At 42.7% G+C, this 13,827-nt stretch overlaps 1 protein-coding gene across 8 annotated transcripts in view; it reads right to left on the bottom strand.

Moving 5' to 3' along the window:
• PITPNM2 (phosphatidylinositol transfer protein membrane associated 2) overlaps positions 1-13,827 on the bottom strand; it is a 232,456-nt gene that overhangs the window by 103,131 nt on the left and 115,498 nt on the right. The window contains exon 2 of one of the 8 annotated variants that reach the window (XM_073313004.1): positions 4,899-4,980. The exons of the other annotated variants lie outside the window; for them this stretch is intronic. Coding sequence (XP_073169105.1) covers positions 4,899-4,961 — 63 coding nt within the window. The 5' untranslated portion in view covers positions 4,962-4,980. The remainder of the gene's footprint in view (positions 1-4,898; positions 4,981-13,827) is intronic. 8 annotated transcript variants of the gene reach the window in all.

The following is a 13,827-nucleotide window of genomic DNA, read 5'->3' as shown; positions in this document are numbered from 1 at the left end:
AGGACCTAGACCAATTGGAAGATTGGGCCAAAAGGAATCTGATGAGGTTCAATAAGGATAAGTGCAGGGTCCTGCACTTAGGACGGAAGAACCCAATGCACAGCTACAGACTAGGGACCGAATGGCTAGGCAGCAGTTCTGCGGAAAAGGACCTAGGGGTGACAGTGGACGAGAAGCTGGATATGAGTCAGCAGTGTGCCCTTGTTGCCAAGAAGGCCAATGGCATTTTGGGATGTATAAGTAGGGGCATAGCGAGCAGATCGAGGGACGTGATCGTTCCCCTCTATTCGACATTGGTGAGGCCTCATCTGGAGTACTGTGTCCAGTTTTGGGCCCCACACTTCAAGAAGGATGTGGATAAATTGGAGAGAGTCCAGCGAAGGGCAACAAAAATGATTAGGGGACTGGAACACATGAGTTATGAGGAGAGGCTGAGGGAGCTGGGATTGTTTAGTCTGCAGAAGAGAAGAATGAGGGGGGATTTGATAGCTGCTTTCAACTACCTGAAAGGGGGTTCCAAAGAGGATGGCTCTAGACTGTTCTCAATGGTAGCAGATGACAGAACGAGGAGTAATGGTCTCAAGTTGCAGTGGGGGAGGTTTAGATTGGATATTAGGAAAAACTTTTTCACTAAGAGGGTGGTGAAACACTGGAATGCGTTACCTAGGGAGGTGGTAGAATCTCCTTCCTTAGAGGTTTTTAAGGTCAGGCTTGACAAAGCCCTGGCTGGGATGATTTAACTGGGAATTGGTCCTGCTTTGAGCAGGGGGTTGGACTAGATGACCTTCTGGGGTCCCTTCCAACCCTGATATTCTATGATTCTATAAATCAAATCCCATTACAATTTCCCATTTTCTCCAGTAATCACACTCATATTCTTTTAAGGGTTATGGACACCACCAGACCATGCTTTTGTGTGCATGCCTCATGTTACAGATACAGGCAACCTTAAGCTGCAGCATCTGTTTCCATGGCAATGGGACTGCATCAGCAATCCAATGGGTTTAGTTTAGGCCACCTTCAGTCAGGCTTCTGAGCTACACACAAATCATTATTAATATCAAACTGAACGATGTCACCAGTAACCATGGTACCCACAGAGAAGGCCTCAGTGTGCCATTTGTGCTGTAACATGCATCCTTCATGCATGACACAAAATGATTTTAATCCAATTAGTGCTGTGAAAAATAATATATTTAGAGGCAGCATTAACACATATTCAGCAAAGGGAGGTTACTTTGAGTCACTCGAAGGAAGATCAGAACATGGTGCTTGACAAGGGTATTTTGAGTTCTAGTCTCAGCATATTGTAAGTTACTGAGGATCTGAAAATGTTCAATCACTGGGGGAGGAGGAAGTTACATACTCAACAAGTAGCTTATTAGTAAAGGCAAAAGGGGTTGCTGTTTTAAAGATCCCCCTTTTCTAGGTTTGATCACTCTCTGAGCAGCACACGGTGCATTGTTTCATCTGGACATTACCCCTCACCCACTGGCACTCGGCCAAATGTCTCAACTCTAAAGTCTGTGCAAACACTGCTACTCTTCAGGCAAAATGATGAAGAAATCTAAGAATGTTCAGGGAAGGATGTCTGCAAAGTGAGAGAATTAAAAATATACAGATAGGATGAAACCTGGTAACATCACCACCAAGAGAATTGCTATTTTTCAGGCTGCTACAACAGATGGTCACATAGTACAGTGCTATTAATATGAAGACTCTCATAAGGACTGAGATTTTAGTGGCCATTAAGTTAGAGGCCATTAGCACAGAGTTCACTGTATCTATTTGTATGTAAATCAAAACATCAGCCCAGTGGCTCAGAACACAAGAGTTTGAAAGTGACCTTGGGAAGTCAACAAAATGCAGACCTTCATTACACATGGTCTTATGATTAGGGCTCAGGACTAGGGGTCAGTGCTCTTGGGATCTATTCCCAGGTTGGCCATAGACCTCCCAAAGTATCCTTGGACAAATCACTTAGCTGCCCTATCCCAGAGTTTCCCTCAGCAGTAAAATGGGAGTGTGGGTATGCTGGAATAAACTACAGATCACATCGTGCATCTACTGTAAAATATATGAAGGATTTAAACAGCCAAACCTATTAAAACCTTAAATTGCTCCCAAAATCCCAGATATGTCCTGGACTGGAGCTTCAGTAAATTGGTTTCTTATGCCAAGACTGTATTTAATGTACTGCCCTCTTGTTATGACATTGAAGAGGTTGTCTAGTGACCACTTACAGCAGAGGTTCTCAAACTTTTGTACTGGTGACCGCTTCCATATAGCAAGCCTCTGAGTGTGACCCGCCCCCCCTTATACATTAAAAACACTTTTTTATATATTTAACACCATTATAAATGCTGGAGGAAAAGCGGGATTTGGGGTGGAGGCTGACAGCTCACGACCCCCCATGTAATAACCTCACGACCCCCTAAGGGGTCCCGACCCCCAGTTTGAGAACCCCTGATTTACAGCTCTATGCTGAGGAATGGTGCTCATGTACATTAGTGCAGAGGGGCAACAAAATGGACAACATCTGAGCTAAAATGCAAGCTACGTGTTGGTAGTTTAAGAAAACAAAGTTAAATTTGAGTTCCTGATGCTGGCCCCTTCAGAAGCAAATTCAAAAGTCTGAACCAAGCAAGAGCTTAAACCGGAACAACGAAGACAGCACTCACTTCAGTCTGAAGTGTCATTCTTGCTTGGGCTTGTAAAAATATCCTGCTGTGCATCACTAGACCACAAGAACTTTCTCTCACTTGGTTTTCAGCACTCATCTGATGAAGGCTGTAATGAGATACCCAGATAGGAGCAGCAGCAGTACAGTGCTGATGGCACACAACCTCCTTGTCCCTTGAAGAAGAGACTGTTACTGCAGAAGCTCCTACAGCATGATGCACAGATGAATACCTCTGTCGCCTGAGGCTCCATTACTCTTTGCTGCTTTCACTGCAAATGTAAAATGGCCAGGTTGAAAGCAGCAGGCCTTCACAAAAGAGTACAGACCTGCATGCAAGCCCAATTTGTACAAATACTATTTGCACTGCATTATTTAGAACCAGGACTGGCTATTAATAGAGCTCTTAGTACAACGCACTATGTTATTTTGTGGGCAATCAGCTGTGCAAGTCTATAAATAATTAACAGTATTAAAAAAAGAACCATTCTTATACCTGATCATAAATCACTCTGCACTGCAAAGTCATACAACCACATGTTTGTTGGAGCTGGGCTGCCTGCCGCACAGGAATGCAAAATAGAAATAACTATTAAGACGACACCTCAAACCTGCTTGCCCTACATGTTACATCTTTTAATCTGGCTGTTAACATTTCAGCTTCCATTTCCTGCTTAGTTTTTTTTATTCTACTTGGCATTTATGTCCTGCTTTTTCTTCTTCAAAGATTTGCACAACATTAACTGCTCCACAAAGCATCATCTGTGAGAAATACTATCTCTATTTCACAGATGGAGTAACTGAGGTAGGTAGATGAAGCACATTGCCAAGTGCACACAATTCATCAGGGATGGGATGTGAAATCAAGAACTTCTGAATCTCAGTCTGACATTCAGACTACTCCCTTCTACTTTGCAAACCAAACATAACCAAATTTTACATTAAAATAAAATAAAAAAATGTGGCCCAGCTGAAAAGAAAAAGCTTTACTTATTTAAAAAGTACACACAGTATTGCCAATCCCAACCATTTAGTAACCATGAGCCAAGGCCCAAAATGTCATGGGATTCTCTTAAAAATCTTGAGATTTTAAGCAGTACTTGTGGCACCTTAGAGACTCTAAGGTGCCACAAGTACTCCTTTTCTTTTTGCGAATACAGACTAACACGGCTGTTACTCTGAAACTTGAGATTTTAAGAAAGTCAGAAATTCTGGGTTCTTTTTATTTGCCTTTGGTTTCTGAGCTTTGAGGGCTCATTCGGGTCACAGTTTCAAGCTTTTCTCCACAACCACAATAGCTAGAAAAAAGAAAAGGAGGACTTGTGGCACCTTAGAGACTAACAAATTTATTTGAGCATAAGCTTTCGTGAGCTACAGCTCACTTCATTGGATGCATTCAGTGGAAAATACAGTGGGGAGATTTATATACACAGAGAACATGAAACAATGGGTGTTACCATACACACTGTAACAAGAAAGTGATCAGGTAAGGGGAGTTATTACCAGCAGGAGAGTGGGGGGGGGGGGGGGCTTTTGTAGTGATACTCAAGGTGGGCCATTTCCAGCAGTTGACAAGAACGTCTGAGGAACAGCGGGGGGGGGGGGGAGGATGGGAGGGGGAATAAACATGGGGAAATAGTTTTACTTTGCATAATGACCCATCCGCTCCCAGTCTTTATTCAAGCCTAAGTTAATTGTATCCAGTTTGCAAATTAATTCCAATTCAGCAGTCTCTCACTGGAGTCTGTTTTTGAAGTTTTTTTTGTTGCTAATAAACTATGGTCACATAAACACCACCCTATACCGGAAACCTACTGACCGCTATGCCCACCTACATGCCTCCACCTTTCATCCAGACCACACCACACGATCCATTGTCTACAGCCAAGCTCTACGATACATCCGCATTTGCTCCAACCCCTCAGACAGAGACAAACCCTAAAGTATCTCTATCAAGCGTTCTTACAACTACAATACCCACCTGCTGAAGTGAAGAAACAGATTGACAGAGCCAGAAGAGTACCCAGAAGTTACCTACTACAGGACAGGCCCAACAAAGACTCAAAAGACTCAGCAACCACACACCACACAACAGAACCACTAACCCAGGAACCTATCCTTGCAACAAAGCCCGTTGCCAACTGTGTCCACATATCTATTCAGGAGACACCATCATAGGGCCTAATCACATCAGCCACACTATCAGAGACTCATTCACCTGCATATCTTCCAATGTGATATATGCCACCACGTGCCAGCAATGCCCCTCTGCCATGTTCATTGGCCAAACTGGACAGTCTCTATATAAAAGAATAAATGGACACAATTCAGACGTCAAGAATTATAACATTCAAAAAACAGTCGGAGAACACTTCAATCTGTTTGGTCACTCAATTACAGACCTAAAAGTTGCAATTCTTCAGCAAAAAAACTTCAGAAACAGACTCCAACGAGAGATTGCTGAATCGGAATTAATTTGCAAACTGGATACAATTAACTTAGGCTTGAATAAAGACTGGGAGTGGATGGATCATTACACAAAGTAAAACTATTTCCCCATGTTTATCCCCCTCGCCCCCGGCTGTTCCTCAGACGTTCTTGTCAACTGCTGGAAATGGCCCACCTTGAGTATCACTACAAAAGGTCCCCGCCCCCCGCCGGTAATAGCTCCCCTTACCTGATCACTTTCTTGTTACAGTGTGTATGGTAACACCCATTGTTTCATGTTCTCTGTGTATATAAATCTCCCCACTGTATTTTCCACTGGATGCGTCCGATGAAGTGAGCTGTAGCTCACGAAAGCTTATGCTCAAATAAATTTGTTAGTCTCTAAGGTGCCACAAGTCCTCCTTTCTTTTTGTGGATACAGACTAACACGGCTGCTACTCTGAAACCTGTCAATAGCTAGAAAGTTTCATTAAAAACAACATACTGACATTCTTACAAAACATGACTCCAGAAGCTGGGGCTTTAAGAAAGACATCAAATACTGTGAGACTCCCAATAAACTTGGAAGAGTTACATCCTAACCCCAGTCTAACATCACATATTGTTTCCTGCTCTTAGTGCTAAAACCAAACCAGTTAATTACTATAAAATCAACCCTAATCTTCACCTTTTTGGAGCAAGGGACACAAACTGGTACTGATACAATGACTGCAAATAATACTACTTCATGTTTATGTAGCACTTTTCAAACACTACACGTAGACAATATTGCCAACTCTTGCAACTCTATTGTGAGTCTTTCGATATTTGGTGTTTTTCCCCATTTTCTGGAGTTAAGTGATTATGTGAGACTCTCAGCTTTCATTTTAAAATAGTATCTTTCTCACCCTTATAGCTGCACAGAAAATCTTGAAAACATGACCTGAGTACACCCTAATGGCCCGAAATAAACAAAACAAAAGACTTTTAAAAATTGCATGATTTTGGGAGACCGTACTCAGGATCTCTGAGCACTTCCGGTTGGCAATACTATGCAGATAGCAGGCTGAAAATGTGGATTTGGTTATGGGACCATTTTTTTTGCTCTGAGAAAGGGACCTCTATTTTTTCTGCTGCTGCTGCTGTTGTATAACAGTACTGATAAGTGGCAACTGCCTTCAAGACAGGAACATGCAAATTGTCCATCCTCCAAATGGCCATGTATGCAAACCAGATCAACTGCATCTTAATCAGTGGTGTAAAAAAAAAAAAAAAAAAAAAAACAGATTCAGAGAAAACAGAAGACTTTCACAGTCACTGTCAAATCTTGGGTGCTTTAATCTGTGCCATGCTAGAGACAGACTTTGAAAGACAACCCAACACTGGCATGGCATTGGAAGTCAGACAGATAACACAAACAGAAAGGGATCTGATTGACAGTATGAATATCAAGTGCTGGTTTGAGGCATAGGGTACATGGGGTAGCCCTGACAACTCAAAGATGTAGCATTAGTGAACAAGCCACAGGCCAGTCCTTGCCTACAGACAGCCCCGCAACCTGAAGCAAATACTCACCAACAACCACATACCACACAACAGAACCACTAACCCAGGAACTTATCCTTGCAACAAAGCCCGTTGCCAATTGTGCCCACATATCTATTCAGGGGACACCATCACAGGGCCTAATAACATCAGCCACACTATCAGAGGCTCGTTCACCTGCACATCCACCAATGTGATCTATGCCATCATGTGCCAGCAATGCCCCTCTGCCATGTACATTGGTCAAACTGGACAGTCTCTACGTAAAAGAATAAATGGACACAAATCAGATGTCAAGAATTATAACATTCATAAACCAGTCGGAGAACACTTCAATCTCTCTGGTCACGCAATCACAGACATGAAGGTCGCTATCTTAAAACAAAAAAACTTCAAATCCAGACTCCAGCGAGAAACTGCTGAATTGGAATTCATTTGCAAATTGGATACTATTAATTTAGGCTTAAATAGAGACTGGGAGTGGCTAAGTCATTATGCAAGGTAGCCTGTTTCCTCTTGTTTTTTCCTACCCCCCCCCCCCAGATGTTCTGGTTTAACTTGGATTTAAACCTGGAGAATGGTCAGTTTAGATGAGCTATTACCAGCAGGAGAGTGAGTTTGTGTGTGTATGGGGGTGGGGGGGATGTGAGAAAACCTTGATCTATGCAGGAAATAGCCCGACTTGATTATGTAAAGAGTTGTCACTTTGGATGGGCTAGCACCAGCAGGAGAGTGAATTTGTGTGGGGGGGTGGAGGGTGAGAAAACCTGGATTTGTGCTGGAAATGGCCCACCTGTTGATCACTTTAGATAAGCTATTACCAGCAGGACAGTGGGGTGGGAGGAGGTATTGTTTCATGATTTCTGTGTGTATATAAAGTCTGCTGCAGTTTCCACGGTAAACATCTGATGAAGTGAGCTGTAGCTCACGAAAGCTCATGCTCAAATAAATTGGTTAGTCTCTAAGGTGCCACAAGTACTCCTTTTCTTTTTACTGATAACAGGGAAAGCGTGTTCTCCTGTACATGAAACGCAACGTATGCACAGGTTTCACCCACACTGTTCCTGCCAGTGTTTCTTCCTGTTCTGCAGTGTCCAGAGATTTAAGAGTAGCTCATTCTCCAAACCCATTCCATCCTTTACCTACGTCTTGAGGCCGCCAGCAAAGAGGGCTGGCCAGTGCCAAATGCAGTGGAGGTTTTGTGGAGCTGGACTCCTGTCCACTAGAAATCAGACAGAATGCCAGGAATCCATTGCACAAACACACACTTAACTTCTTCAAATCCATTTTCAAGAACCAACAAGACTCTACTTGGCAGCTGCAAGCATCTGAGAGAAGAGCCCAGCCCAGATGATGAAGACTGCCAAGAAAAAAATGACAACTGAAGATTGACAGAATCCACAGTATATGTGGAGAAAGAAAAACAACAGAGTCAATACCAATCAAGCAGACAGGAGCAGCACAAGTGAGAGAAGATTCTCACCCTTGAAAGCACTGCCTGCTTTTCTGAGAACACAGCAAATTATAGACTTCGGAGGATCATTGCAGGTCAATGTGCAAAAGGGTCTGAGCAGAAGCCAAATTACGAATGAGCTAGCAAAAAGGAGCCTGCAGTGAGATGGAAAGAACGCCAAGACACATCTGACTCGGGATTTCCTTCCACGAATCCAGCAGAAAGCCCATGAGAACAGGTAAAGCCAAATGATTCCAACAGAACTAAAATATAGAACAAGGTCTGAGGTTTTCATAACTTAAATTTCCAGGACTGACTGCAAGTCTTGTCCAGATCATTCAAAAGGTGACACTGCAAAGACTTGCATCAACATAGGAAAAACTGTGATTGCCAAAGAATGACCTCAAATGAAATAGCAGATCGAGTATGAGGCTAGGAACTCTTAAATTCAATAACCATCTCAACTCTCTGGGGGCTTTGGACAAGTCATTTTCTCATTTGCAAAACAGGGATAATAATCCTTATTTATTGGTATTATCAGGATATGCTCTGAGGAGTTTTGTCCACACAATGCTGTGAAACTTTTCATTATTATTAACTGGTGAGAAGAACAACACTGCACTCCATGCCAGGGACAAGTTCTGGCACTTATTCTTTAATTCTATTTGGGAATTCTGGGTAAGTTGGGTTTTCACATGGGAAGGCCTTTCATTATTGCTAGGTATCAGGAACGGATAACAAATAATAGTGGCTGTTGTCTCAACTCAACAGCAAAATATACTGCATCACACTAGAAAGCAGTGGCCTGAATATTAAAGGCTGATGTCCCACTTCTGCTTTAGCTGAGCTGAGCCAAACCTGCTTCCTGACTAGCTTATTTAGTTCAGCCATAATCTTCTGTTTTCACTTTGTGGTTTTTTGTTTTTTAAACAGTTTTATACCACCACAATCTCAGCTGAACTTCCTGGCCAAGACACTAAGAGGGCCACTATTAGGCCACTTGGCCATGAGCAATGGTGGGGCTTCAGGCTACAGCTGCTTTTAGACTCTATAGAAGTGCACCTTGGAGAGTTATGAGGCTTAATTAGATAATATTTCCAAACTGCTTTGAGACTCTTGCATGAAAGGGCTGATTCTAAGAGAAGACAAGAGGCCGCAGAGTTCCTTGTGTTCTACACAATGTGCCTTGCAGGAACAGAGACTCTGGCCTCTAGGTGCTACAAATAATCATTGTCTCCTTAATGGTGCAAGATAAGGCCCATAAAATGCCAAAGAGAGTACCAAGTATTATGATTCTTAGTTTAAGGGATTCATGCATCAGCTTCAAATAACTTTCATCCTCAAAAGGCAACTGTCAAGGACCAGAAGATGAAGAGGGACTATTCTTCAAATATATGGTCTTCCAAGGAAGATCGCAACCATCCACAGGAAACTGCTTAGAGCTAGACAGGGCCATGGTTATTTACAAAGAAAGTAAGTTATGAACACTGATTTTAAAATAAAATTTAATATCAAATGAAAATATCTCCCTTCATCTAAGGGTCCCAAGAGTGAGGACCTCATGGAATCCCGGGGCATACGGGAACTCCAGTAACAACTGGCATGGAGATGATAAATGGACTGACCTTTACCCAATGATACAGTGATCTTTACGGTGAATGGGGTCAAGATACAGCTGAATACAAGCTTTTACGAAACAGCAAAAAAGACTCAAGATTAAAATGGTTGTTTGTTGAAGGCGGGTAACAATAACACTGTCAATTCCCTGATAAGGATTAGGGATGGCAAACTCCTGAGAAGATTGAAAAAGAGAATTAGAAAGATGTTTTAAACTAACAGCATAGTTTGAAGTGCCAACAAATGAAAACAGAATGTTTGTAACCCTCAGTTCAGATTTATTGTATTTTAAGCACAAGTATTGTGAGCATTTTGTGTTGAGGATCAAAGGAAGCTGCTTTAGACATTTTCTCACACTTGATGTCCTCTCTCCATGGAGAAACATCCACTTTGGGATTCAGAGCAGGAGTCTCCATAACCACTTGGTAGAGAGACCCTCACAGAGATGGTAGTTCTACTTTCCAGCCTTTGGCTTTTGAAGAGTTCTCTTGGGCTATATCCCTCTTTTGCCAGGATAGGAATGTGCACTTCCCCACACCAGACTGCAGTTCCCCAAGCTCATCATGGCCATTTGTGCAAACCTATTAGTCCTTGGTTACTGAGAGCAAATTCTACCGAGACAACCTTCACGTTTGGTAGTAGGAGGTAGTTTTGAATAAGCATGTACCACATTTCTGGTTTCTTAGCAGAGACATATGCTGGTAGCATACAAAAGAAGTGCTTGATATTATAGGAGACACGCGAGTCTTCAGTTTGAGGAGGCTTACACGCGAGTGCTGTAAGTTCCCCAGCAGGGGTGGGCACCGGCACCTGGACTGAGGCACCGCCCCCACTCCGCCTCTTCCCCCAAGTCTCGCCCACTTCTTGCTCCTCTCCACCTCTTCCCCCAAGTCCTGCCCACTCACTCCACTCTGTGGTGGTGAAAAGTGTGCAGGGGCCACCGAGGGAAGAGGCAGAGTGAGGGGGAGGCCTTGAGGGAAGAGGCTGAGTGGGAGTGGGGCCAGGGACCGGTGCCTCCCCCCACTTGTAGCGAGCTTCGCTTCCAGCGCTCCTCCAAAGGGTGGTGGACCCATGCTGCACCTGTGGCATTTGCCCTCCTGCATGGCCAGCATTTTTTGGCGAGGCTTAACCTCCCCAAGCCTCTTATATGTGCTGCTTATGCTTGATATCTACTCCCCGCAACCATCTTGTGGCTGGTTGGTGCGGCAACCAACCATTTATCATGGGGGGCGGGGGGGAATCACTATTGTGATCTCATTTAAAAACATATGGAGCGTGTTCCAGAGAGATGATCTGGTTAAATCAAAGAACAATGTGAAATCAATATGAAAATGACACGAATAAAATAATGTCTAGAAAAGAGGTTCTGAGAATATTTTCAGTATTTTGCACTATTTTCTCAATTCCCTGATTTATGCACCAGAATAAAGGAGATTATTGGTTAGAAGTCTAGACTAAACAACTGGAATTTTTTAATATGGAGAACAAATGAGAAAAATAAGACCATCATCAAGACAATGACGACAAGTGAAGATGAGAAGAGAGCTGTACATACAGCAGAGGATTACCCTACCTGCCCTATTACAGATGCAGCAAGACTTCCTGAACTGAACACGATGACAAGCATCATGCTAGAGATTCCCCGTGGAAATACTTATATTTATAGAGAGTCTCAAATCTAATTGAGAAAAAACAATTTGGTTCAGATCTTCTAGTCTGCAAGCAGGTCAAGGATCCATTAAGCTCATTGCTGTAATATAAAATTAACTTATTTATTGAAGAATCTAAGTGCTACTCTGTGTACTGAAACCGCTATCTCTGCAGAAAAGGATTCAGAAGCAGCAAAAGTGATGCTAAGGGGAAAATGACAAACCTCTAAGAAACTGGCCATTAATTCACTTCAGCCTTAGGAACTTTAAACATCCGCAGAAAATGTGGGAGATGCAAGATACTAAGGAGTATGGAAGAGATAATTTATTGCTGCCTTGGGCAGCCAATATCACAGAAAGAGCCAAGAACTAGGATGCCAAAATCTCATCCTGTACACTTTTATTGCTCCTATCCAGTGTACATTTACCACGCATCATTCCAAGCAGCAGTTGTGAGAATTTTTTGTTCTTTGTAGGAACCGATCCTGCTTGTAGCAAACTGAAGGGGAATCTTTCCAAAAGTTCCAACAGGCGCAGCTCCTTCAGAATGTAAAGTGTGGCCTCTCCACAAACTGTGTGAATAGGGGAGGGGTGGGGGGGGAGAGAAACAATGGACATTCCTCTCTTTAAAAAAAACTGTAACTATTTTGGGCCTGACTTTGCAAACCCTCACACAAGTAACGTCATGGGGTGAAAGTTTCAAAAGCACTTAAGTGACTTAGGAGCCTAGCTACCACACGATTTAGGCACTTTTGAAAACTTTGCCCATGGACTTCAACAGGCTACACTTTTGCACAAAGCTTTACTTTGCTCTTAAAAGACCTGACTTGCATTTGTTTCACTTCACGCTAATAAATAATCCCACCCCTATTCAGGAAAGCCCCAAATAACATGCTTAAAGTCAACCATGTATTTAAGTCTCACTGAAGCCAAATATACTCTTCATGAACAAAGTTTCCAATGAATTACTACATATTTCACTTCTGCAGTGCTGGAGATCTAGCTCCTCTCTTAACAACTGGTATGATTATCACACTAGTGCAGCATTTGTACAGTGCTCTGCATGACATATGAAATTTAAAACTAGGCTCTGTTCTCCTTAGGACACATTTTAATAAAAGGAAAGAAAAGAATAATCCCTTCTCAAGGAGAGATGTTCAATTTATTTTCGGAACACGGAAAAGTCTCCCTCTACATCATTCTGTCCTAAAAAATGGGTTTTACATTACTATATATTACATATAGACATCCCAGTTTGCTGCTCTCCCTGGAATATGCTCACCAACTAGATGTTATAACTCACACACAAAAAACTTCTCCTGTGGGCTACAGATTCCAAAGGAATGAAAGAAAAGAAAAATAGTGATTCCACTATAGCCAGACAAAAGGGTCTTATTAAAAATCACACTCTGAAAACATCTAGAAAAGTCTTTCATGCTCTTTCCTGCTCCTTCTGAGTTAACATTCCCTGATTTATCTCTCAAAGGATAAAGCAGTGTTCTTTTACAGAGGCAGTTAATGTCATGGGGACCATGCCAATTCCCACTGAAGTGTGTGGGAGTCTTTCCATTGACTTTCAAGGGCAGATGGAACAAGCTCTTACAGAACAAGATTAAAGAAAGGGGAATTTAACCCTAACATTTTATTTCAAGGGCCTTTCAAAATATTTTGAGCTAAGATAGGTATTTTCTCTCAGAAGTGCTTACGTTCATTCTTAGAGCTAGATTGTGTCTTGGACTAATTGTACCTTCAGGTATGTGGGAGTAAGAAACCTTCCCCCACCTTTATACTCTTCTGCAGGTTGGACCTTGGAGCTGGGACACAGGGTTAAACAAGCTCACTTACTGCCCTGCTGGAATGCATAGGCAGTGAATGGCTGAAGACTTGGCTCCAACCACCTTCCAACCCACCAGCCAGTACAGCTGGGCTAGTGCAGGGGAAATTGTAATTTGCTGATGGGGCACAGTCCAGCAGCAAATTATGTATGGCAAGAGGGCAGCAGGGGAGGGATGTTGCTGAGCTGGTGCATTTATACACCACCCCTTGCTCAAGGCAGTGCCAGAAGGTAGAATCTAGACCTTACACACATCACCCGATAGTGGTTTCAGGCAATTAAATGAAATCACATGCTCAGTAGTAACCTGATAAAATCTTGCTTGTGGCTTCTGAGAGAACACCAGCAGAATTCCACTAACTAAACATTCCACAGTCAAAAGGCATTAAACCTGGCAGCAACTCTGATTCAACAATATTGTTAACCTGAGGACGTATCCCATAAGAATGGCCATAATGGGTCAGATCAATGGTCCATCTAGCCCAGTATCCTCTCTTCCCACAGTGGCCAGATGCTGTAGAGGGATCAAACAGAATAGGAAAATTATCAAGTGATCCATTCCCCATCGTCCAGTTCCAGCTTTGGTCAGTCAGAGGTTTAGAGATACCCAGACCATGGAGTT

This window comes from Lepidochelys kempii, chromosome 15, assembly GCF_965140265.1.
Source record: "Lepidochelys kempii isolate rLepKem1 chromosome 15, rLepKem1.hap2, whole genome shotgun sequence".
Lineage (NCBI taxonomy): Eukaryota > Metazoa > Chordata > Testudines > Cheloniidae > Lepidochelys > Lepidochelys kempii.
Note: the sequence above shows the minus strand (reverse complement) of the source record. Positions and strands in the feature narration are given on the sequence as shown.